This window comes from Ascaphus truei, chromosome 1, assembly GCF_040206685.1.
Source record: "Ascaphus truei isolate aAscTru1 chromosome 1, aAscTru1.hap1, whole genome shotgun sequence".
Classification (NCBI taxonomy): Eukaryota; Metazoa; Chordata; class Amphibia; order Anura; family Ascaphidae; genus Ascaphus; species Ascaphus truei.
This window is the reverse complement of record NC_134483.1, coordinates 328,590,586-328,617,966: the sequence shown is the minus strand read 5'-3', so window position 1 is coordinate 328,617,966 and position 27,381 is coordinate 328,590,586. Positions and strand designations below refer to the sequence as shown.

General features: G+C 44.3%; 2 protein-coding genes across 2 annotated transcripts in view; both read right to left on the bottom strand.

The window, feature by feature from the left end:
• SEPTIN11 (septin 11) overlaps nt 1-27,381 on the bottom strand; it is a 335,103-nt gene that overhangs the window by 65,760 nt on the left and 241,962 nt on the right. The gene's annotated exons all lie outside the window — the stretch shown is intronic.
• Nucleotides 1,630-10,378, bottom strand: CCNG2 (cyclin G2). Its single transcript, XM_075606758.1, has 8 exons — nt 9,859-10,378; nt 8,660-8,805; nt 7,457-7,594; nt 6,927-7,177; nt 6,325-6,403; nt 6,135-6,233; nt 5,051-5,256; nt 1,630-3,295 (listed from the first exon to the last, which is right to left on the bottom strand). Exons 2-8 carry the CDS (start codon nt 8,795-8,797, stop codon nt 3,160-3,162), a joined length of 1,047 nt encoding a protein of 348 aa, XP_075462873.1. The 5' UTR covers nt 8,798-8,805; nt 9,859-10,378; the 3' UTR covers nt 1,630-3,159.

Below are 27,381 nucleotides of genomic sequence, written 5' to 3'. Positions count from 1 at the left end.
GTAATGCCATCAGAAGAGTACAAGTTAACTTGGTTGAATAGAGAATATTGTTAATCAAACCTGTAAAGCAAATTACACACACGAAATTGCATGTTTAAGTCCCTGGAGTGGGGAAAGGTATAATGGTATTGACTTATGGCATTTAGGCTTCACCATAATTCTCACCATCTGGTTTCCATCCACTCCACCGAGACAGTACCAATGTGGGTAATGACTTCCTCACAGCCAAGTCCGTCTGCTTACCAATTCTCCTGGATCTCTGTTGCCTGCAAAATATTGACCACCCCCCTTCTCCTGAACACATTCCACAGGCCTCCGTGACCCAGAATTCTCCTGTTTCACTTTCAACCTAGCCAGCTGCTCCTTCTATGTTTCCGTCTCTGGTGTTGCCACATCTTCACTTCCTCCTCATTGTTGGAGTCCCACATGGCTCTGTCATTGGCAAAATACAATATTATGGCTTTACGTATCATCTCTGCCAATTACACCCAAATGTAATCTCTTCTCCAGAGCTCTCCCGTCTCATGTCACCAACCTCCCTCCCTCTGCAATCTCCTCCTGAATGACCCATTACTGAAAGCTTAACATGTCAAACAAAAGAGCACCCTTTCCACTGCTACACCTACACTAAAACTCACCGTCAATAACACAATCTCAACAACAACTCCTCAAACCTGCTATCTAGAGGTAATATTTGCCTTTCATTCCGCACATTCATTCCCTCAGTCCTGCCGTCTCCACCTCTGAAATATTGCCAAGATACGCCCCTTTTCTCACGCATGATGCCACCAAAATCTTGATTCACTCTCATCCGGTCTTGACTGCTTCAATCTTCTCCTAATTAACAATCCCCATGTCCGCCTGTCCCATCGCCAATCCATCCAAAATGCTGCTGCCAGACTATTTACCTCACTCACCGTTCCACTGCAAATCCCTATACTGGTTCCCATATCCTCTAGAATCAAATTTAAAACCCTATCTCTGACTTAAAAGCTCTCAACGACATTGCCCCCTCCTTACATCGCCACTTTCATCACCAAATAATATCCCGCAACGCCCTCTACGTTCACCTTTACTTACCTCCTCTAACTCCCGCCTACAAGACTTGTCGTGCTGCCCCCTCTCTGGAATTCCCTGCCATACGCCATCAACATTCAGACATTTAAAAATACCCTTGAAAAGGGTGGTTTTCAGGAAGCCTATGCCACCTACATCTAACATCAAACTGCCCTCTCCAACTCCATTGGTCCAGCCACAAAGCTTGTCCCAATCACCCCCTAACATTAATGAGATCAGCTGTCTGGCTGGACCATACTCCAACCTGATGTATACTCCATCCCACAAATGAGAAGCCCCCCATCTTTTGTTTCAACATTGGCCTTTTCCTCTAGATTTTAAGCGCTCACGAGCAGGTCACTCGATCGGTTTGTCCTTATATGTATGCAACTATCAAATCTCTGTACCTCCATTGCACCGTGGAATACGCTTTACAAATAAAATTATAATCTAAAAGTGAACAGCGTACTTTACACACAAACCTGCAGTAAGCTCAGAACCCCAAATCCACATCATATATAGTGTGGCAATATATGTCAGCATACTTTGTTTTAAACAATATCCATAAAACAGTTTTGCAAAAGTATTTATTTTTTATTTTTTAAGACTGCTGTAGTTAAAAAAAAAACAAAAAACAGAACAGCCCGATACAGTATTTCATATGGAATAAATTAATATCTACATGCCATTTAACAAAACGCTACATACATTAAAAAAATACATTTTTTTTCTGTGCATTTTCTCATTTACATTTTTTATGTACATTTTGCATTTTTTATGTTTTTTTTTTACACAACTAAATTGTACAAATATTAATACTTACAGCACCATTCACATCTGTACCATTTCACTCAGGAAACACTTCTACATTAACAGTCATGTTTGTCTTGTCATTTCAATTGTTCACAATTCACATTTGGCACCAACACACTTAAAAAGTTAAAGGATTTTTTTCTTTCTTTCTTACTTTTGCTTCAATTTAACATTTGAACAAAAACGATAATTCCATTTGTTTTGTGTGTGAACTCACTCTTACTAATCCGCTACACTTAATTGGCAGTCTAATTTATCAGAAGCAATGTGGAAAAACAACCAACTTTAATTTGCGAACTAAAGCCAACATTGAATAAGAGTTGTTTAAAAAAAAAAAAATTATTTTTTGTTACACAAACCAGAATTCTCACTTTCCTTCGACTGCTTCCTATCTGCCATATCTTTTTATAAGCGTGCACAACAATGTTCATATTGATCATTGTGTTGATCTGTTGCTTCTGATCTGAGCCACTTTGGTACTAGGGCGGTGTGCAATGCTCATTTTAAACCCTTTCAGAGAGCTGGAATGCACTGTAGGCCTCGTCAACACAATGGATTACTAAAGGTAGTCCCATAGGTTATCATTCATTACCTTAGTCTTAATCATAGCACAGACCGAACCAGTGTTACATTTAAATAAAAGCCATGCAAATTGAAAATAAATGTTAAATTTCTTTTGTTGGTAAACATAAAAACAGTGTAAAACATTAACTTGCTAAGGAATGTAGAAAAAACTGAACACTAACATTTAACATAATCGGTACTGCATAAGCAACCTATGGCTCAAGGAGTTGAATTGTAAGGTGACATTTAACCAATTGCCTGTGGATGAGTCAAAAGATTGCATCGTATGAATAAAATATATATTTCAATAAAAGTGTGACATCTATACCTTTCCCATTACTAATAAAACAAAATGAATAACGCTTCCAAGCAATTACTTTTATATTTTCTTCTGGTAAATTCACTAGAATTATAATTGGCAAAATAAATGTGCAAAATCCTTATAAATAGGGGGGGGGGGGAAGCAAAGTGTCACACCATCTAATGTGGGATTTTAGGGGAAAAAAAACATTAGCACATTTGTTTAACACATTGCAACAGTGCACTTTGCTAAATTTGTATTTTTCAAAATAAGATTTAAGCTAAGGCAATTTAAAACAAAACGATAAAATAATCTCAAAATGATGTGAAAAAGCCATCATCCTGCCTCATGTTCTCTTGTCTACCCGGATATGACATCCTTGCATGCACATACGACTGTAGAACTAAACCCAAGATTCTCCTTTGTTACAAAGGTGGAAGGTAACGTGTCCGCCTTTTAAGTTTTGGCTTGTAGTCAAAGAAGAATGATGCCTCCAGGTCACTGGGCGGAGAGCTGCTTAAGCCGTCTTCTCCACAGCTCATGTCTTCCGAGGAGTCATCACTAAAAGAAGAACACAGTGTCCCTAGTTAAATGCAGGAATTACTCAATTCTATGCCACAATTATTTTGCTCCATACTCCAACTTGCTTTCCTATGAAATTTTAGTATTAGTCAAACATCTACAGTATTAGATGCAACAGTAAGGTGTCTGCGACACTCCAGCAGCTATGCCAAATACTCAATAAATTAACATAGGGACTATTTCACTGTGCCAAAACACAAAGCAATGCCACATTTATAGTTGTTCCTTATTGGCATGAATTAGAGGGCATTAGAGGCAAATTGCCGACTGTTGGTATAAGACACACATACATACAATTTAGCCAGTTCAAAACGAAGTCCCATAGTATTATATATTTAATTATGCCAACTGGAGTGCTACTAGTAAAGTGATCTCAAACAAACAGTAAACAAAGACGCTCCAATGTAACAAGTTATTGTTTTCATGTCTATGTGTAGCTCACACATACCGTGCTTCCTAATTTAACCCCTTAGGCGTTGCATACATGTCATGCATCCCATGCTATTGATCATTGTTTTGTTTCCTAGTTTCTCTATGCAGTGGAAGAAATACAAAAGCACAGTATAAAATGTGGTAGAGTAGGACCTGCTGATGGGGTTTACCATGACATGGTTGCAGGCTTAAACATGTATTGAACTACATTGCCTATACTTATGAGACTATATAGAAATCAAATAATGCATCATATTGGCCATGTATTGAAGCTTCTTTGCTTACTGTTAGTATGAGTCAGTGGTTCTCAAATGGTGGCCCCCAAACACTTTAGAATTCACATCAGGCAGCTCTCATATAGTAGGATCTTGACATTATAGTGGTCCTCCAATTAGCACTAAAAAAGGTGTTCCACGGTATGAAAATTGAGAACCACTGGGTACAAGTCATCCTCCAAAACAAAGCTTTCTTGTTAAAAAGCTTCCTGCAGGAAAGCTTGCCACATACAAGCTTTATAGGTACACATGTAGCTGGCTTTGATGTTTTCTCCTCCCCCACTGCACTACAGAACACGTTCCTAAAAAACACAGTGTCTGCAGAATTTCTACAAAACGGTGTGTACGTAATAAAGTGGTAATAAATAAAGCCCTAGCCACAGTATATAAAAAAAAAAAAATTTGTACAATGCTCATTGCTCTGTATAAAGAGAATTTTTTTTTTTTTTTTTTATTTTTTTTTAAAGACCTTTATGCAGTGTCTTAGGCCCCGTTCAGGGTGCTGGCTTCGGAGGGAGGGCGTGCTGACGTGCTTGCTGCAGTGAGAAACAAAGTATTCAATTTGAATACTTGTTGTCAAGGTAGCAACTGCCCTGCCTCCGAAGCCAGGAGTTGCCGCTGACGACAGCTTCAGTAAACTAAAATTTCGTTTTTTGGAGCTGAAGCAGCGTCACAGGGACCAAGGCAGCCAATGAAATCATTCTTCAGAATGATTTCATGACTGCAGCTTGGATACTTACCCTGCCGTGTGTAACCCCGCCCCCTCCCCAACGCTGAAAAGACTGCTGCTGGGGGATAATCACATGTCGCCCAGCAAACTGCAGCACTGCCTCCCTCACGCCCTCCCTCCGAGTCCTCAGCTGGCACACTGAACGAGCCCTTAAAAATGATAATTAAGTAGCACTCCAGAGACTTCTACTTGGAACACTTACATTTTTTAAGATTGAACAAGAAGCCCCCTCTAGCACTTGAATGCGACAGGAACACAGTATTGCAACAGATGCAATCAGCTACAAATCGCACTTACCTCTCGCTCTCATTTACGCAGCTGTCCTCTGGAATAGTTGGCAGTTCTGGAACACTGTAGTAACTGTTGTGCAGATTCTGTGCTGTGCGTCTGGAGACTATCCAAACCAACTTCTTGTGATCGGGTTTGCAGCATTCGGGGGAGGAATAATCAGCAAGGCATTTCGATACCAGCTCCCTCCAATACAGCATATCAGCATCATTGACCTGAAGAACAATGCATGACAGTGTGTATGACAATCAAAACACCTGAAGTATCCCCCTCTCTACCCATCTGCTTAAAGAGTAGCACCGTGGCTAATACTATACACATGTTACATAAACCTTGGCCCCATGCAGACGCACTTAACCGAACGCCCACCTACTGTCTCTGTACGTTCTTCCTATCAAACCATTAGATTGTAAGCTCTTTGGAGCAGGGACTCTTCCTAAATGTTATGTCTGAAGCGCTTATTCCCATGATCTGTTATTTGTATTTATGTGATTGTCACATGTATTACTACTGTAAAGCGCTATGTACATTAATTGCGCTATATAAAATCAATACAAGTATGAAGGAGGGGGAACCACAAACTAGGCAGGCTCACGATTCAAATAAACACTTCACATACACAGCAGTGCTCAAGTTGACAAAACAGGCCGTTATGCTACAGGTTAGGCTGAGATTATAATCCGCGCTGGCGCGCTCCTCGCATCGCGGGCACCTCTCGCCCGATGTGTGAATTCAGATGGAAGCGATTAAGGAGGCGTGGACGCGTCACGAGGCTGGTTCGCTATAATTGGCCTCGTCACGAGCGGTTTAGCCATCGCTTGAAGACAAAAATATTGGTCTTTAAGACGTAGTCACACCATCGTAAGCACATGGGGCGGCCTCATAAGAATTCTGCAAATGTTCTCGTCGCACGGACTATAAATCGCAGCCTTACAAGCGCCCCTTCTCAGCCAACGGTTCAATTTACACGCATTCAGTTTAGATTTAAATGCACACAGATGAGCAATGTTGTGAAACCAAGCCTGGATAAAGAGCCCACACTTTCTTTAAACAGAAAAAAAAAAAAATCTCAATGTAGTTTTGTTAAACTTACCTTTGAGTGCTTTTGCACACGCAGAGCTATCTCAAAGAGTTCTAGAGACTTTAGGGTTTCTGTTTCGAGTATAAGAAGGCACAGGGCTAAAACCGAGGGCTAGAGAGAAAATGAAAATAAGTTCATGAAGATATGCATCATCCAAACAGATTTCATATTTCAAATCATTCATAAAGTGCACTATACATACTTTTGCTTTGGAAAAGGTTAGCCGGCAGTTGCAAGCTTTAAGCTGTGCTTCCAGTTTGTCGAGGTTCAATACTTCTTTCCTGTAGAGGGATAGGACAAAAAATAAATACATTCTCAGTCATGTACACAAATTGGTCACATGCAACAGATTTTTTAAGATAAAAATTAACGAATTATAAAAGCCTACATCTTAAAACTGCATGGCGATAGGGGAAAAAAAATCTGCATAAATGTTCTTAAATACATAAACTGATGCTCGCTCTTTGATATTTTAAAATAGTTCTGTTATCACACTTCTGTTTTTGGGTGTGTACAAAAGGTCATACCACTAAGCAAAGCTCATTAGTTACAGGAATAGAGAAATGGGCACCGTGACAATCATTTTTACCATGTAATCAGTACCATATTGGTTCCGTAAACAACCTATTGCCTACCCATTGATACCCTTCAATAGACCAACATGAGGATTTCAACATTCCACAACTACCCTTCAAATGATCTTCATGCCGATTCAATAAAATGGTATGACAAACGAGGAAAAAAAAACAAAAAAACATTTTCTATACGGCAGTATGTAGAGCAAACAACAATAACATCACTCACCTCTCTGAGGAATGACAAAGTACTATAGCGTGGTACAAGTGCAAAAAAGTTAAGGCAGTGGTAGCTTTGAATTCAAAGTGCAGTTTTTCTGAAATGATATTCTCCATGCGTTTCATGTCGGACACAGTACATTTACATTGGCTGATGCGAATCACATCGTGGATGGACGGGATATTGCAATCTTCTTCTACAACTTGGGCTGACAACTGAAAACAGCAGACTCCAATGCAAGACAAATGCTTTGGTTTCACCTTAAAAAAAAAACAATCTACATAAATATATAAACAAACACTGTATGTATGTCAATAAATACATAAACACAATCACTACATGCCATAAATAATTTATTTAAAAACATTGAAGGAGCCATACTGGTAAATGGCAAAGTAAGCTCTAAATTAGACAGAATCCAATTCCAATGCTCCATGTCAATGTTTAAATCTAAAGCATGGATTGTGGCAACATACATTTCACTGCATGATAGATTTTCATGATGCTTTGAAGATAATAATAAAATCACCAAAACATGCCTTCATAAGAGCCAAAAATCTGTCCAAGATGTTGGCAGCCAGGACAAAAGTTTCCATACTTAGACCAAAAAAGTTTGTTAGACTCCATAAATCTTCTACTTTTGCATTCCTCAAACTTGGACAGATCGTATTATCATTCTAGAACAAAGGGGGAAAACATAGGACTAGGTAAATAATCTTTAACAGCATGTAAATTAATTTAGATGTAATCTATCAAGAACTGCTGCTGATGCTTTGTTTAAAACAAAGACCTTACAGGCATACCCCGCTTTAAGGACACTCACTTTAAGTACACTCGCGAGTAAGTACATATTGCCCAATAGGCAAACGGCAGCTCGCACATGCGCCTGTCAGCACGTCCTGAACAGCAATACCGGCTCCCTACCTGTCCCGAAGCTGTGCGCAAGCGGGGAGACTATAGAGCCTGTTACAAATGCGTTATTTACATCAGTTATGCACGTATATAACGGGTGCAGTACAGTACATGCATCGATAAGTGGAAAAAAGGTAGTGCTTCACTTTAAGTACATTTTCGCTTTACATACATGCTCCGGTCCCATTGCGTATGTTAATGCGGGGTATGCCTGTAACTCAGTCTTGGTTACACTGTACACAAAGCTATACAAATACATTATTCACAAACTTGTCCGAAATCGGTGAAATCCTGCTACAGTTTCATGCAAGTGGTTATTTTTAATGGCATTTTCATATCCTCTCCTTGCTGAACGCTAAAGAAATGTGGTTAATATAGTTCAAGGTCTTTACAATTGTACTGCTCAAAAATGAGCTCACGTCTAAATTTAAAAAGCTATTAACCACTTTTCATTCATACAAACAAACATTGCAAATGAAGACTAAGCTATTAAATAGTTTTGACATTGTAACATTGCAGCGTCAATATATCTTACAAGTGCGCTTTTAAAGACACTGAACCGGTATGCAATGAGAAATAAAATACCACCAAAACGAAAAACACAACTCGCTCAGATATATTCATATTGTAATTGAAACACTGTATAATACAATGTATAAGAGCAAAGCCCAGCAAGTTTGGATTCATAATCAATAGAGAGAAAAAAAAAAAAGCCCAACCGTTAGCAGGATTATGCATCAGCAAGTCTTTGCTAGCTCCCTTAATCAGCACCCAGAAACTACCAATTAACAACCCCCCACTCCTTGTGTACACTGCCTCACATCTCTCACCTCTGCTGTGGACTCAATGAGGATCAGCCCCTTCTCCCTGGGTTGATATTTCCATTCTTGCTCCAGCTGCACATTTAACTGCCTCAGGAGTCTGTAGGCCTCGTTGCTGGTCTGATCCAGGGCTGCCAAATCCTTCATCTTGGGATCTAGCCAAAAAGAGAAGGAGAAATAAACAAACGCAGCCCTGCAAGCCAAGCGATCAGCTGCTGGGTGGGAGTGTCTCCTTGCACTGGGACCTCCTCTCCGCGCTCAGGAGGAGGAGCACAGGGGCCCGATCCCTGCATGGGGGGCTGCAACTGGGTAGTGGGGACTTGTCACGTCCACACAGACCAAGAAAACCTTCATGGGGAGGCTTCTTTTGTCCACTGAATGGTTGCCCATTATCTCAAATGATATGACAAAGTTAACAAAGATGTCTAATAAACCCCCCCCCCCTGCAAACAAGTCGGAAAGACAAGGCCACCTAACAAAGGATCTGATTACCATAGCACCTAGAAACGGGGGGGGGGGGGGGGGTGTAGTTATTGTGTGTGTGTGTGTGTGTGTGTGTGTACACATACATACTTTAATCAATAAGGAATTCACATTTCCTATACGCTTCTTTATAAGCTGACAGGGGAGGATAGATACACATATATATATATATATATATATATATATATATGCCTCGGATGTTGAGAGGTGGGACACTAATACAGGACAAAAACCACAACATTGTATTACATGGAAACGGCCAAATGACTGACAAGGATTGTGACACTGGAGACATATTTTTTTTTTTTTTTGTGTGTGTGTGTGTGTGTGTGTGTGTGTGTGTGTGTGTGTGTGTGTGTGTGTGTGTGTGTGTGTGTGTGTGTGTGTGTGTGTGTGTGTGTGTGTGTGTGTGTGTGTGTGTGTGTGTGTGTGTGTGTGTGTGTGTGTGTGTGTGTGTGTGTGTGTGTCCCATACACACTAACAGATCTCAGTACATTTTTCGTTGACATGTAAACTCCAAGTGTCCCCCTGCATTCACCTCACTTGTATAAATAAATAAAAAAAAACACTATAGAAACTATAAACAAAACACACGACAAATGTGTGTGTGTTGGTCGCACTTTCCTACAGTTAAATTCAGTCCATTATACGAAATACAGTCAGTATTTCCCCTCGGTTTACTCTGCTCTCTACACACACTGACACACACACACAGCCAGCCTCACCTCGGTATACGTCTCAGTACAGCTCCTCTGGTGACATAGCTGGCGCTCACTTCAGTGACATAACGACCCCGCAATATGATTACTAATCCCCTATTATTATTATTATTATTTACACATAAGGGAATGTGGATCACATATAAGTTACTCCATCGGGATGATGATAATAATAATAATGTTCTTTCTTGGCTCTTCACGCCCCGTGCATAGTACACACAGGTATATGTATATAGCGCTATATCCGTGCACTGTATATACCCCGCTGCTCCTCTCTCTGCCGCTTGTTGTTGTTTCTGATCCATCAACGCCCTGGAGGCTTTGACGCGAGCGCGCGGAGGGATCCGGCAGTTAGAAGGCCAGTAGGGAAGAGGTGGGTTCGCAAGGGAAATAAGAGCCGGTCACAAAGTAGTCCCCACGAAAATAGCATAACACCCGAAAACTAACAATCCTCCTCAACAACACGCAAGCGCAGACGAAATTCGGTGGGGGAATGCCGCGATTTGAGTGCGGTGTAGGGAGACTGGAGAATAGGCTGAGCGGCGGAGGTACACATTCCGGGAGGAGTTTGTCAACTGAAACGTCACATAGTTTAAAAGTACTCCCCTCCCACCGCTGTGATTATCAGTTTGAAAAGACCGCCCAAATACCCCGCGTTCTGATTGGATGAAAGAGATGTGCGACCCGTGACTGGCTGGTGGAATGCTGAGGCAGCTCTGTCATTGGTGTTGGGGCAGCGGGGCTCGGGATTGGCTGATGTGTGTGTTCTTGTTGCTGGACAGATTAAGAGAACAGGCAGTATTACGCATGCGTAATGATGTCTGCCCGTTAGCTCTGCACCTGGGGCCAGTGTTTACACCTGGGAGTGTTGTCATGGCAACGGCTGTGCATGCTCCCTGCCCCCCAGATCTGCACAAAATGGACACAATAATGAGCGAGAAATGGAAGAAACCTTTGCAGGCATTTCAAGTTTATCTGGAATCAGACTCACTTTACACATCATTGGTCTCATAGACTTCAGTTGATTATCACTCACTGAAGCCCAGTAGTATTATGATTTTATTTAGTCTTGTAGTCCAAAATATCACTTTCTGCGTGCCTGTCTTAGGGACTAATGCTGTATGTGCAAGAAGCTGTTTCTGGAACATATAGAATCAGCCCCTTAGATTTAAATGATATCTTCCTCATTGATAAGTTACTCATCTATTACCTGTAGATTGAAAGCTTTTTAGCTTTTTGGACCAGGGTGTGTGATATACTGGGCCGCCGAGAATGGGTTCGGGCCCCCAGCGAAAACATTTTTTCGCCCCCCCAGCAGCTCTTTTCTCTCCTACATTTAGCTGTGGAGGCCGCCCGCCTCCTTCTGAACCGCAGCATCAAATGACGACGCGACCATCACCTACGTGAGGTCGCACAGTTTCGCGTTGCCATGGTAACGCAACGTTGTGACGTCATTTCATGCTGCCACGGCCGTGTGACGTGACGCCGTGGTTCAGGAGAAGGAGGTAGGCAGCAAGGATGGAGTGACAAATAATGAAAACATGCAACATAGTCGGGTCTATAAAAATATTACTGTGTCCTCATTTGCATGTCTCAGGCCTTGGACATGGTAAAAAAAAATACCGCGCTGAGCCAGCACACTTACCTCCTGCATCTGGTATGAGTGTGGCTTTAGCAGGCGCGTGCGGAGGCGTGCTGAATTGCAGCCGACGGATTAATTTAAGTTTTCGCGCATAGAGGAGCGGAGGGCCGGTCACGTGACCGCAAACAGCCAATGGGAACGAGGGACTAGCCACGCCTCCGCTCCGCCCTGCCTCCCAAGCGCACTCACTGCCTCGCCTGACAGGATGCAAAAAAGCTCCTGCTTGAGCAGGCGGGGCTGAGCACGAGCGTTGAGGAGCGCGGCTGGTATTACCATGTCCGCGGCCTTAGACAGGTCTGCAACCCTGCCTTTCACCATTATCCCCCAGCACACAGTGCTTCCACTGCAGAAAGGGATTCTGGGAAATTATATGCAAATGGGCACAGTGCCACCTTTTGCTTCAAAACCATGTGACATGGTCCCCTATAAGCTCATGCTTGCTACATTTCACAGCTTTTGAGCACAGCCAGGGTTAAGATGCATAGCCAGTAAATCCACCCACTGACAGACTGTTTCGACCTTAATGGGTCTCATCAGTGTGAGGTTGGTTATACTGGCTGGCTGGCTGGCTGGCTGGCTGGCTTTGTGTGTGTATATGTATGTATGTGTAAAATGTCTGCCACGCCGCTCGCTCGCTCGCTCTTATTGGCCTGCGGGGTGGGGTAACATCACGGCCAGGGCTACGCAGGCCGTCAGACTCACACCAACCTCACACCGCGTGCGCCTCTCAGACAGTGGCGACCCGCATGCCTAACCGCCTCGCCTCACAACCTCCACCACAGCCTCACACCGTCCACCCCTACACCCACCCGCCTTTTCTCCTCACCCCGCGGGACCGCCGGGACAGAGGTGAGGGGGGGACCGAGGTGAGCGCACCGCTCACCAACGGCCTAACCACAGGCCCTTTGCGGAGGGGACGCCCCCACAGGACCTTTGCGCCCACCCACTCACCCACTGCCTCTCACCCAGTCATGGCCTCTCACCCACCCAGCCAGTCACGGCCTCTCACCCACCCACTCAGTCATGGCCTCCCACCCAGTCACTGACACCCACCCACCCAGTCACTGCCTCCCACCCAGTCACTGCCAGCCACCCAGTCACTGTCACCCACCCAGTTACTGCCTCGCACCCACCTAGTCACTGCCTCGCAAGTGTCACTGCCTCGCACCCACCCACACAGTCACTGCCTCGCACCCACCCAGTCACTGCCGTCCAACCACCCACCCAGTCACGGCCCGTGACCACGGGGGGAAAATGGAGCTGTCAAGGGAGGGGAGGGGGGGAATGGAGCTGTGAAGGGGGAGGGCTTGAGCTGTGAAAGGGGGGGGATCGGACATGTGAACGCGAGGGGGGGGGCACAGCTGTGAAGGGGGGGGAGCGGAGAGAGAGGGGGAGCGGGAAAATTAAATCCCAGGTAACGCCAGGTATATCAGCTAGTATATATATATATTCTCTCTGAAGTGCTTATTCCCATTGTGTTATAATATTATGTCACGTGTATTGTAAAGCGCTATATGCCTGGATGGCGCTATATAAATAAATATATATGTAACCCCCCCTCCTAAAGGGTTACTAGCAGGTTAGTGTATGCTGGGCCCCACCCTGTGTTACCATAGGGATTCTGATGTCACAGGAGAGTATTTAGTATAGTCGGAAGGTTCGAGAAAGACCAGGTTCTGGGAGGATGAGGATAGGATCCTCGGGGAGAATGTAGAGGGTGTATTCATAAAGCAATAGAACTGACTAGGCCCCCATTTATTTATGTTATAGATCGGGATAGTGCCCTTTAAGCTAGGCTCACAGAAGATGGCTATGGTGTCCAGCATGTCCCAAAAGGTAGGAAAGCGACACGCCACAGAGCGCCCATGGGGCTGCTGGGAAGGCCTGCGGTTGGGGATCTGCAGGACCAGTGGGTCTAAGTTGACTCACTCTGCCTTTAAACAACTATTTGTGAGAGTTAGGAGTTTATGAAGTCAAGATATGTCATTTTGCATGGGTAAAATCAGAATTTGAGCTTTTGCAGCTTTAAAGTAATCTGCATTCCTCTAATATGCTAAACACAACTATAAAGTGCAAGTTACATCATGGGAGCCAATTCCAGTACTCAAGCCCCCCCCCCCCCCCCCTCCAACAGGTCAGGATTTCAGGATATCCCTGCTTCAGCATTGGTGGCTCAAACAATTGCTCAGTCTCTGAGCTACCTTTGCTTAAGCAGAGATATCCTGAGAGCCTGACCTGTGGGGAGGGGGACCTTGAGGTCTGAAGTTGAGCACCCCTGAGTTACATGATCACATCATTCCATTAATGACATCTTTATGCAGAGCCTATCATGACAATCAGCTTTGTTTAGATTTATTTTACAAATGTTACTGAAAAAACAGCCTACAATCAAAATTTCAGATGTTTCAAAGAGGCTCACAGCAGAATTAAAATGCTACAAAATGTAATAGTATGCAGTCCTGACTGACTATGGTTATGGCCCTTCAAGCTTCATGATATGTGTGAACACCTATGTTGTAGCACATGGGTGAGCAAACTTTTTATGCCGAGCCTCCCTTTTCATCCATAAAATTTCTCGGGCCCCCCCTGCCTGATGTAATCAAAATCCCATGAAAAAAAACCTTTATTAAACGGTATACAATGTACATACAAATATGTTTAAATACTTACATATTTCAACAGCTCGCGCTTGCAAAATTAGGCTGCGTCCACGCTGCCGCTGAGAGCGGTGACATCACCAACTCTCCAAGCATGAGCACAGGGTGTCCTGCATCATTTTGCAAGTGTGGATCGGGGCTACTTTTGTGTGTGTATGTGTGTGGCTGTGTGTGTATTGACTTCTGCTGAGTGCGCTTCAAAGTCAATTTTGTTTGTCTCTCCAAGCGCCAAGCTTGGGAGAGCATACATGCACAAAGGCAATACTTTTGGGGGGGCACTCATCCACCTCTTTGCTACCTCCCTTCCCTTTTCCTTCCCCTCCCTGCTCTTTGGCTTGCTATCCCCAGTGTCATCCAAACTCATACCTACAGTATTATTTATTTGTTCCCGTTTTCAATGTTGTGTTTGCACAGTGTTTTTACATAATTTCTGTGCATTCATAGTATGATTGATATAGTGGCACCCTACCCTTTCACTTGCAGAGGATCGCAGCGAAGCAGGTTGTCAGCAGAGGAGAGCAGGACCACAGCGCTATTGCAGGGCAGACACCGGAAGGAGGGGCGTTTGACTTCACGGTGCTCGGGCGTGCTCCTCCCCGTACCTCCGAAGCTCCCGTGCGTGCGCTCACACACCATCACGTGGTTGCCACCTGCACTACCCTGTTCGGCAGCCCGTGCACATCTTCTTGGTCGCCCGCGCACAGCTTTTTTGCCCTCCCGCGCACAGCATCTGCCAGCCCGCGCACCCTGGTTTCGCCGCATGCCATCTGCGCCCCCCTAAATAATCTTGCGCCCCCTTGCCCCCCCAGTTTGCGTACCTCTGCATTCAATCACAACACACATACTCAATCACAACACATACTCAATCACAACACACACACCTAATCACAACCAACACAATCACAACACACAATCACAACCAACACACACACACAATCAACACACAATCACAGACAACACACACAATCACAACCAACACAACACACACACAATCATAAGTCACACACTTTCACCTGGGGGGGGAGGGGGGGACATGCTCCGATCTCCCATGCTGCTGAAAACTGGGGTGGGAAACAGTCAGCAAGAGAAGTGTAACTCGTGCTCACCACAAAACGAAGCGCGACCATGGTGCTGAGGTAGGGAATTGAGTAACGCCAACCCACAGCCACGCGGGCGCGCCTAGAATGTAGATTGGTTGTGCAAGCCAGGTCAGGAGTACAGATGTGAGAGTAGTAGGAGGTACTTGTCGGTTCAGGATTGGAGAGTAGCGGATCGTCGGTGTACATAGCCAGGTTCAGGATTGGAGAGTAGCGGATCGTCAGGGTACTAACCAAAGTTGGATTGGAGACTGGAGAATGGTCGTACAGTAGCTGGATCAGGAGAAGAGAGGTGCGGAGTCCAAGATACGTAGCAGGGTCAGGCACCGGCAGGAACAACAGGCAAGACAATGCAAGGAAAGGCAGGAGATACGGAAACGGATTGCTACAAGGCATGGCGTCACACAAGACTATGCTCAGCAATGAGTGTCTGAAGCAAGAGGGTTCATAAAGGGAGATCCCCCAATGGAGAGCCAGGGCGGAACCAGGAAGTGGAATCCCATAGGTTACTGGTGCACACAGGTGTGCCCTCTGATGCAGCCTGATCGGGAACGGAGGCGGGATCGAGCGCGCGTCACAGAGGTCAGTGGACGGAGACTGATGCGCAAGTCACTCCCACGCCAGTCTTGTCCATCACCAGGGCGGGGGCAGAGGCTGGATGAGAGCACACACCGCGCGCCAGAGCGGCGGGCGGAGCCAGAACCCGCGGGCGGGCAGTCAGGCTGCGCAGGATCCGCGCGCATATAACAGGGCCATGAGACTGCGAATCCTAGGTGTCTGTCACGAAGGAGTCTTTCAGGTGAGAAGACGGTCTCCAGCCGCCAGGATGGCGATTCCTCACAAGAAGGAGGGCTTGTCTGTGTGCAGAGAGAAGCCCGCCCCCTCTGCAAGACAGAGCAGAGAAGCAGGCAGCACGGAGCTTCTTGGCCGCCCATGCACAGCTCTGTCCACCCCCAGGTTTCCCCGTACGCAGCCCGCGCCACCCCTTAATAATCTTGCGCCCCCCCAAGGGGGCGCACCCCCCAGTTTGCGCACCGCTGTTGTAGCAGACCCTCCAACATTTTGCACATGGAAATAGGTACCACTGTAGTTCCTCGACTCCAGCTGGCTGTAGGTACTTGCAAGCAATTGTTATGAAAGACCCCAAACCTATGGAATTTACCATCCACAAACCTTTTCTAGTACAATTGGCCTGACCTGACTGTGACTTATACAAGGTGTCATGTACCTTGAGGCAAGTGAATCAGGTGCTTTACAGGCTCTTTCTAACCTTGAATTTACAAATTATGTGAACATTGCCTAAGATAGGTACCAAACAATGCAATAATGGTATGATTCACAATGATGACTAGCATAACTCCTTTAGTTTTGTGGTACGGTTAAAGTTTTCCACTTCATTTGTGATGTCATTGATAAAGCAGCAGAGGGCTGAGTTATGTATTTGTGAATCAGTAGCCAACAACTGCTCATTGCCTAGTGTTTGTCCTGTTTCTGCAACTCCAACGTAACTTGTTTTTCTGGACAGTTAATTTCCTTATTGTGAAATGGCACTTTCCAACTGGGCATTAACATGGGGAATTCACTAAAGGGCATTAATGCTGGTCGAGCACTAACACACGGAAAATCCCATTGACTTGAATGTAGAACTTCCCTGAGTAGGGAGAACTGGGGCTCTAGGGAATGGGAAACACTCTACCATGCAGGAGAACTATGAATAACAGAAATCCTTCAATAGTGGATAAAGTCATCATGAAAAACCTGACCCTGTTAGCAAGTATACATTTAGGTCCGGAAATAATTGGACACTGACACAATTTTCATAATTTTCGCTCTGTACGCCAATTTGAAATGAAACAACCGAGATGCAACAGAAGTGCAGACTTTCAGCTTTTTTTTTTCAACTTAAATTTTATTGAAGGGTCACATGTACATCAGACATTGCAAACATTTTTATCCACATCAATTTCAGAACATAGTCCAGCGTCCATGTAGTCTAACTATGCACAAGACAGACTGGGGTGACCGACAGACAGACAAACACATCTAGTCTAAACGTAGGGGAAAATAGGGGGGGGTGGGGTGGGGGGGTATCTTCCACTGTGGTTCCGCTGTGAGCCTTATTACCTCCGGACTATCTCTTACAGGGGGGGCGGGGTCTCCCCGGCCTCGACCGTGCCCTCCCCCCGGGACTCCTAGTATCTCTGAGTCAACCCGTCTGTTGACTCTATTTTTTTTTTTTTTTGTGTGCTGCCGTTCCAAGGGAGAACGTATTTCTCTCTATCATTGCCAAATTGTGGACCTTTCTACCCCCGGTATATCTAACTGGGCTAGCCACGGCGTCCAGACTTTCAGATAGTTTTCGCCCGTGTCATTTACGAGGCTGGTCAGCTTCTCCATCTGACAGACTGTCCAGATTCTGTTCCGAATTGCTGCCATCATTGGAATCGTATTTTGTTTCCAACGTGCTGTGATCTCCCCCCGCATTGCCATTGCGAAGTGAGTTATCAGTTTATGGGCATGCTTGGGTAGGCCTTTTAACGGTCTGTTCAAAAGGAACAGCCACGGGTCTAACGAGACCTCTACGTCTAGGATTCTATTCAGCCAATCTTTGATTTGTTCCCAGACCCCGACTATTTTGGGGCAGGACCACTGCATGTGCAACAAGTCTGCTTGCTGTCCACATTGGGGAGTAACTAGGCAGAAATTTAGCTAATTTTGTGGGAGTGTAGTACCATCTCATCATAACTTTATATGCGTTCTCCCATAGGGTCGTGCACATGGAGCTCTTGGAGACTGCCGCAGCGATTTTCGTCCACTCCTCCAGCTCCAGCACCTCCCCCAAGTCTGACACCCATCTGGCCATGTAACCTAGTTTTTCCGTCACTGCTGCGCCCGAACCGGTTACTTCCTTGTACAACTGCGATATGAGTCCCTTAGTAGTTGTCCCTGATCGACAGAGCTTTTCGAAGTTTGTTAATTGATTACTCGGTTGATGAGCCTGGTAAAATGCTCTGATCTGGAGGTATCTAAACAATTCAGCATTTGGGATACTTTTATTGGCTTTCAGGATATCAAATGTTTGTATGCCTCTTCTACCCTCCAAATCTGTTAGTCTATTAAGGTGGTTAGCTTTCCAGATTGCGAAGTTGGTACTGATCAGTCCCGGAGCAAATAAAGGATTATCCCATAAGGGAGTCATACCTGATTGTTGGTGGATCAGGTTACATTTAAGTCTCGTGCTCTCCCACACCGAGAGTGAGTTGGTCATTGAGGAAAGCGACCCTTTGGTGCTTGATCGCACCTTTTTGGGGAGCCAAATTAGACTTTTCAGTTCAATTGGGGAGCAAATCTCCTTTTCTATCTCGACCCTTCTTTTTGAGTCTGGGTCGGCGTGCCATTGCGCAATTTGGCATAATTGTGCCGCTTTGTAATAGGAAAACAAGCAAGGTACCGCTAGCCCTCCTGCCCCTGATTGTCTACGCATTATCTGCTTGCCCACTCTCGCTCTCTTTCCTCCCCAGATAAATGTATCTATTTCTGATTGAAGCGCGAGGGTGTCCTTCAATCTAATTGGCACCGGTATGGTTTGGTAGAGATAAAGGAGGGGAGGAAGCAGATTCATCTTAATGCAGTGGATCTTCCCTATCCAAGAAATTTTATATGTAGCCCATCGCCATATGTCCCCTTTCAGGGCGTTTATTAGGTTAGGATAATTGGCCTGGTACAGCAGTTTGGTTGCCTTTGTTACATTTATTCCTAGGTATTTAATTTGCTTCTGCTGCCATTTAAAATTGAAGTTGAGGGTGATCAGCTTCTCCAGTGGTTTTGGTAAATTTATGTTCATGGCCTCAGATTTAGACTGGTTAATTTTGAATCCGGAGATCCTGTTAAACCTCCCCAGTAAGTCGAATAAGTTTGGCAGAGAGGTAAGGGGCCTAGAGATTGTGAAGATTGAGATAATGTGTGTGGCTATCATCACCTCCATTTTGGCCTAACCGTATGCTTGTATGTATGCCAATTTGTTTCATTCGTGTATGAACTGTGAATGTCTGATTCTGCAGAGTATCGCTCCTAGATGTAACTCGCCCTTGTATAATTCCTACAAGGCAGGCAAGAATTGAAATAGCATTCGTAAGCAATTTCTCCTGTCTTAAGATATTCCTGCTGACCATAGTGTAGTTGTTATCTACAGTACACATACAGGGCTGAACACAGTAACTCCCTTATGTCACAAGGTTAAGAGGCCCACATTATGGTAAATTATCGATAAGAATATAGCTTATGTAGCATATTTAGGTATCAACAAATATATTTTTGCATGTCATCATATCATCATTTATCTCTAAGCCAGCCCCCTTAAGGGGTGTATTACTCATTTTGAAATGTATAAAAATGTGATACTAAGCAATATGTCTTCAGAGGCCTGAGTTCCTTGTTGGAATTCTTTTCTCTCAATTGTGCCTTGGTACAGATAAACTCTCCTGTTACTTTGAACCCTTGACTCATTGATTTTATTTCTACGCTTTGACAAGATTGTCAGGAATACATCATCCGCATATAGTGCCACCTTATGCGACTGGCTCCCAATGACAATACCTGAGATGTCTTTGCTGTCTCGTATCTGAGCAGCTAGAGGTTCCATGCATAGTGCAAAGAGAAGTGGGGAGAGCGGGCAGCCCTGCTTCGTGCCACTCCTAATTGAAAAGGGGTCCGACGCGAATCCCCGGTGGGTCACCCTTGCCGACGGGTCAGAATATAGGGCCAAAATAGCTTTTGTCACTTTCTCTCCCAGACCGAATGCTCCAAGTGTGGCCTCTAGATATGGCCAGTCTATACTGTCAAATGCTTTTTCTGCGTCCAGGCTGAGCGCCATAACTGGAATCGATCTAACATTGGCTATTTCTAACAGATCAATGATTCGTCTGGTGTTATCTGCGGCTTCAGACTTTCAGCTTTAATTCAAGGGGTTAAACAAAAATATCGTATGAAACGTTTAGGAATTGCAACCATTTTCATACACAGTCCCCTTATTTCAGGGGCTCAAATGTAATTGGACAAATGAACACAATCATAAATAAAATGTTCATTTTTAATACTTTGTCGAGAATCCTTTGCAGGCAATGACTGCTTGAAGTCTGGAACGCATGGACATCACAAAACGCTGGGTTTCCTCCTTTTTGATGCTTTGCCAGGCCTTTACTGCAGCTGTCTTCAGTTGTTGTTTGTTCGTGGGTCTTTCTGCCTTAAGTTTTGTCTTCAGCAAGTGAAATGCATGCTCGATCGGGTTGAGATCAGGTGATTGACTCGGCCATTGCAGAATATTCCACTTCTTTGCCTTAAGCTCCTGGGTTGCTTTCGCAGTATGTTTTGGGTCATTGTCCATCTGTAAAGTGAAGCGCCGTCCAATCAACTTTGCTGAATTTGGCTGAATCTGAGCAGACAATATATCCCTATACACCAGAATTCATCCGGCTGCTTGTCACATCATCAATAAACACTAGTGACCCAGTGTCACTGTAAGCCATGCATGCCCATGCCATCATACTGCCTCCACCATGTTTTACAGATGATGTGGTATGCTTCGGATGATGAGCTGTTCCAAGCCTTCTCCATACTTTTTTCTTCCTATTCTGGTACAGGTTGATCTTGGTTTAATCTGTCCAAAGAATGCTGTTCCAGAACTGGGCTGGTTTTTTAGATATTGTTTGGCAAAGTCTAATCTGGCCTTTCTATTCTTGAGGTTTATGAATGGTTTGCTCCTTGGGGTGAACCCTCTGTATTTGCTCTCATGAAGTCTTCTCTTTATGGTAGACTTGGATAATGATATACCTACCTCCTGGAGAGTGTTCTTCACTTGGCTGGATGTTGTGAAGGGGTTTTTCTTTACCATGGAAAGGATCCTACGATCATCCACCACTGTTTTTCTTCCGTGGACGTCCAGGCCTTTTTGTGTTGCAGAGCTCACCAGTGCATTCTTTTTTTTTTTTTCTCAGAATGTACCAAACTGTTGATTTGGCCACTCCTAATGTTCCTGCTATCTCCCTGATGAATTTTTGTTTTATTTTGCAGCCTAAGTATACCCTGTTTCACTTGCATTGAGAGCTCCTTTGACCGCATGTTGTGGGTTCACAGCAACAGCTTCTAAATGTGAATGCCACACCTGGAATCAACTCCAGACCTTTTACCTGCTTAATTGATGATGAAATAATGAATAAATAGCCCACATCTGTCCATGAAACAGCTTTTGAGTCAATTGTCTAATTACTTTTGGTCCCTTGAAAAAGAGGGGGCTACATATTAAAGAGATGTAATTCCTAAACTCTTTCTCCAATTTGGATGTGAATACCCTCAAATTAAAGCTGATAGACTGCACTTTAAGCCCATATTCATTATTTAACTGTAACTTGAATATATTTTGGTACACAGCCGAAATAACAAAACTTGGTTCAGTGTCCAATTATTTCCGGACCTAACTGTATAAGAAATAACACGGACTGTATATATGTTGTGGAGGATAGAGTTAGCCTAGACTTTTCCTCTGTCTAGAGATCCAGTGAGTCCTATGTGTCCAAATGCCTAGAGAAACCTCCAAAGTAAACAAGAATGTCCAGAATAATTGAGTTTTTACTCACATAAGGATGTCTTCTTCTTGAATCCTTGGAGTTGCAAACTTGCAGGGCATCGGTTCAGCGTGCGTTGGCAGTAAATGTAAAACAGTGATAAAGCTTGTTGGAGCGAAACATGTCACTGTGACTTACTGTTGGTGATTAAATCGTTTTTTATTTCAACCCTCTTTGCTGGCTGATTTTCTTGTGGTGCGGCACCTTTTGGCGGTCTGCCAACATTTTTTCATTGACTTGAATGTGACTTTTCTGTGCATTGGTGCCTTATCGGCACTAACACACTTTAGTGAATAACACCCTAAGAAGTGACTGGCAGTGTCAAAGAGGTATATAATCCTGAAGTCTAAGGCCCGTATTCACTAAAGGGGGCAATGCTTTATCACGCCCTACATCCCATTTGACTTAATGGGAGTTAACTAATGCTAAATCATAGCACCCTATAGAGAATATGGGCCTCCACGAGGCTCTCTAAATCAAAGTGTGAGGGTCGGAAAACTTTCTCATAACTCCCTTAGATAAATAACAATGCATTTTTTTTAAACTTTATGCACCATTAACTGTGAGTCACCCCACTCTCACCATATTAAGAAAAAGGCATAGACTGACAATTCACTTCTTTTTCTCAGGCCTGTACTATTTGCTAGAATTATTTCCAGGCTATGAATTATTTTTATTTATTTATTTTGCTTAGGCACAATCAGTTTTGCATTGTTACATGAATCATATGTGTAACACCCCACTCCCCCCCCCCTTAACCTTAGGGAGATCTGTAGTGGTGCTGTGTAGCTCACCTGTGGTCTTCCAGGAGGCCTGAGTCTCCGTAGATGATAGAGGGAGCGGCAACAGGACAGGTTTTTGGATTTGTTGGTGCAGCGCCTCCTGTAGTATACCCTACAGGAACCCTGTGACAGGGTGAATGAACGTCACCAGCCATATACCTGGCAAACCTATGTTTAGGCTTGCTGTGCAGCAGTGACGAGGTTACGTTTCAGTTGAGAAGGCCTGCTTAATTAGTCTGACCCCAGCTGCATAATCAAGGTGTTTTAAAACCCCCAGGTTGTACACACATGCAGGCTAGCTGGTAAGGAGACAGGACTGAAATACTGAAGAGATTACTGCTATAAGGTCTGTTTTTCAAAGTACATGTGTGATGAACTGTCTGTGTCCTGCATGCTGAAGAGAAGCTGCCTTGTTTTCTATGCTGAAGAGAAGCTATTTTTTTTTTGTCTGCTGAAGAGAAGCTATTTTGTTTTTGTATGCTGTAGAGAAGCTATTTTGTTTTTGTATGCGGAAGAGAAGCTATTTTGTTTTGTGTGCTGTATGTTTTTAAGGCTCAATAAAGAAGCCTTATCAAGAGAACCCGCGTGTGTCGTTGCATGTACCCTGCAAAAACCCCTTCCATTAACTCACACCCAGGCAAAGAAACAGTTCACCATTTATTGGCAGGCTAGGTCCTGATCCTTCCATCTCTCATGCAAGAGAGGTACTTCTCAGATGGCATAGAACATTTCCCTCGCAGCTTGCATGGTGATCACTCCCTGACTTGAGCTTGAGGCTCCTGAGGCTAGTCTCAACCCCTTACCCCCTGATGGGGCAAGGTAGAAATATTGCCCAACTCCCTAAGGAGCAGGCTACACTGGAACTCACTAAATTTGGTATGGAGCCATCTTTTATACCAGGGGAGGGTCCCGCTCCTAAGCCCCAGTAAAATGGGCAGCACTCCTCCAGTGAGGCTCACCTTGGCACAGGCTCCAACGGCTTCCAGACTCCACCTAGAAGCCACAACAAATTAACCATGGGCTTAAGGAACTCGCATGCTGGCCCATGTGAGAGGGATTTAACTCTAACACTGCCTGCGGCTTACTAGGACTTACAATGCTAGGGCCAGGAAACACATAGCCAGGGGCACTGTGCTACATATGTACTAGCATTTGTTTTTAAAATAGCGTATAGATCAAGAGAGACTTAAAATAATAAACATTGAAGGCAAAACAGTGCACTCACAATTGTGCTTGTTGAGATAGAACTGTCACACCTGTGAGCACGTGACCTGCATACGGGACAAGGATTAATACACAGCTCTCTGGCTGGTCCACTTTTCGTCTAACGCAAAGGTCCCTCAAATGAACAATATCTCCCCTCAATCCGTCCCAATATACCATCTGTCACAAACAGCACACTTGTGAGCACGTGACTTAGAGATCAAACCAGACTACTCTAGCCAACTCGCCTTTCGCCTGCGCAAGGTAAAGCTTAACCCTGTTATAGCGCGGTCCTCGGGGGCCACCCGCGACCACCGCGTTATAAATGGGGTCGCGGAAAAAAATGGCCGCCGAAAAAAAAATATTTCATTTTGTGGTGGTACCATGTCCGCCGGAGGGGGAAAGCTGAGAACTCTCCCAGCGTTCCCAGACCCCGTGGGGCAGCGGCAACAGCACACAGCACTTACCCGGCATCTGGCAGCTCTTCTCCCTGTCTCTGCTTCCTGCTTCTGCTTCCGTCTTGCAAGAGCAAGCTCCCTTAAAGAGACAGTGTGTCTCTCTGTGTGTGTGTGTGTGTGTGTGTATTTGACTGTGTGAGACTGTGTGTGTGTGTGTCAGTGTGTGTGAGCAGTGTGCTGTAAGTGTGTGCAGTGTGCTGTGAGTGTGCAGTGTGCTGTGAGTGTGTGCAGTGTGCTGTGAGTGTGTGCAGTGTGCTGTGAATGTATGCAGTGTGCTGTGAGTGTGTGCTATGAGTGTATGCAGTGTCCTGTGTGTGTGCAGTGTGCTGTGAGTGTGTGTGTGTGTGCTGTGAGTGTATGCAGTGTGCTGTGAGTATGTGCAGTGTGCTGTGAGTATGTGCTGTGAGTGTGTGCTGTGAGTGTATGCAGTGTGCTGTGAGTGTGTGCAGTGTGCTGTGAGTGTGTGCTATGAGTGTATGCAGTGTGCTGTGTGTGTGCAGTGTGCTGTGAGTGTGTGTGTGTGTGCAGTGTGCTGAGTGTGTGTGTGTGTGTGTGTGTGTGTGTGTGTGTGTGTGTGTGTGTTTGTGTGTGTGTGTGTGTGTGTGTGTGTGTGCAGTGTGTGTGTGCAGTGTGCTGTGAGTGTGTGCTGTGAGTGTATGCAGTGTGCTGTGAGTGTATGCAGTGTGCAGTGAGTGTATGCAGTGTGCTGTGAGTGTGTGCAGTGTGTTGTGTGTGTGTGTGCTGTGAGTGTGTGTGTGTGTGCAGTGTGCTGTGAGTGTGTGTGTGTTGTGTGTGCTGTGAGTGTATGCAGTGTGCTGTGAGTGTATGCAGTGTGCTGTGAGTGTATGTAGTGTGCTGTGAGTGTGTGCAGTGTGCTGTGAATGTATGCAGTGTGCTGTGAATGTATGCAGTGTGCTGTGAATGTATGCAGTGTGCAGTGAATGTATGCAGTGTGCTGTGAATGTATGCAGTGTGCTGTGAGTGTATGCAGTGTGCTGTGAGTGTATGCAGTGTGCTGTGAGTGTATGCAGTGTGCTGTGAGTGTATGTAGTGTGCTGTGAGTGTATGCAGTGTGCTGTGAGTGTATGCAGTGTGCTGTGAGTGTATGCAGTGTGCTGTGAGTGTATGCAGTGTGCTGTGAGTGTGTGCAGTGTGCTGTGAATGTATGCAGTGTGCTGTGAATGTATCAGTGTGCAGTGAATGTATGCAGTGTGCTGTGAATGTATGCAGTGTGCTGTGAATGTATCAGTGTGCAGTGAATGTATGCAGTGTGCTGTGAATGTATCAGTGTGCAGTGAGTGTATGCAGTGTGCTGTGAATGTATGCAGTGTGCAGTGAGTGTGTGTAGTGTGTGTGCAAAAAAAAATCGCGCTATAACGGGGTTGAGCTGTACTTCTAGAATGAATATGTAACCCTTACTCGAGTGCAATCATATCTATCCGCTGCCTCCACGCAAGAAATATCAACTGAATTTTGCAGTCTCGGGTCCCTGTTTATTATAGAAAAAACTATCTTTATCGCTTTGATAAAGGGCGCTTTGCCTGAAACGCGTCAGAGTGTTTGTTTTTTTGTTCCCCGATACCATGTTCTATAACTAATCATTTTAATTCACACCTTGCTGGTCCCCCCATCTTTTTTAGCTGTGCTCCGCTTCAATCGTAGGATTCTCCTTTTGTATAGAAAAAACTATACACAACACACAAAACTCTGTGGTAGCAAAATGTGTCTGAAAATGTACTTTACTCAATACAAAGCATGCAAACAGTTCATTCAGTGTATGTATGTACTTAGGTTACAGAAAAAGATTATTTCAAGAACATACAGTTACAATAAATGCAGACTAGTTTCTTAAAATAAAAGAATAAAACATAAACAGAAATCCCTATATAGTACGTTACCATATATCATAGTTTTTTTCCAGAGATGTGACTGGCGTAGGAAAGATGAGAACTCACATGTCTGATCCCAAAACACACTTTGTTGCATTCTAACTTTCATATTACTTTGGTGAGACATGTACTATTTTTTCCCCATTGAAATAACATAAGCCCACCCCTGTCATCAATCAGCCATCGGGTTGACAGTTTGCTGTCTCAAAAGAAAAATTCCTCTTTTGCAACATTTAAAAGTCGGGCTGAAAATAGAAACACACTCATAACTTAATTTCTCTAATACTTAGACGGACACGAGTCATATCAATATCATAGTAATAGATTCAGGTGAGTTTGCTGAATGTAACAATACTAATATTGACTGGCTGACTCCTAAATTTGAGCGACAAATGGATATCTGTCCCTTGCCACCGCCTAAACCTGAAGAGTTTGGCCTTATTGCATCGGTCTCCTTGCAACGAGTAGACATATCGAAACGTTATTCTTCAGAATAGATGTCATCACGTGATATCCTAATTTTTTATAAAGCTTTACAATTAAGTGGTGACCTGTTTGTCACCTCTCTCTGTGATGCTCAAGGGATATTTCAAGTATGTTTCGGTTTACATTGAGGCTGGCAGTCCATGATCTGGCTGTCGTCTATAGCCTTCTAAACTGTACATATTTCACTTTTAGTGGGCCATCAGTGATAGCCCCTCAATTAAGCCCTCTTTGTAGATCAGCACCGACACCGGAAGGGCCTTGACCTGTCAAGCACCATTTCTTTGTATTTTTAAGTCCAACTGTAGCCACATTAACTCCTGAAGTACCAGATTGATTAAAATACTTAATATCCCCCACCATATTTATTACAAGAACTTTAAATAAATGTGACCACCAATCATAGCAACATAAAAATTTGACGATTGGCAATGCTCAAAGAAGTAACTAATATAATGGTATTGTAATTGTGTCAAATGCTATTAAGGCTAACGTTTGAAACACATTCTGGATAAATCAGTTTTTTGTTTCTTCTACAGTTTTTGTTGCCAATTGTATGTATGTACGTATATCTTTATTTATGTAGCCTACCTGGTCTAGAATGACTCTCTGCTTCTTGTTATGTAAGTCCTGATAGCAGGCTCTGACAAGTTATCCTGGGGCTTTGACCCCCCTCATGCTGCTCTTTCTGATTGATA

What these genes read in the sequence shown, in the direction of transcription:
- CCNG2 (XM_075606758.1), bottom strand. Translation starts at nt 8,797, where the DNA reads ATGAAGGATTTGGCAGCCCTGGATCAGACCAGCAACGAGGCCTACAGA. An exon ending in TCATTGAGTCCACAGCAGAG is followed by an intron (nt 7,595 to 8,659) that starts GTGAGAGATGTG and finishes CCTTTGTTCTAG; the next exon opens with AATGATAATACGATCTGTCC. An exon ending in GTGTGCAAAAGCACTCAAAG is followed by an intron (nt 5,257 to 6,134) that starts GTAAGTTTAACA and finishes ATTGTTCTTCAG; the next exon opens with GTCAATGATGCTGATATGCT.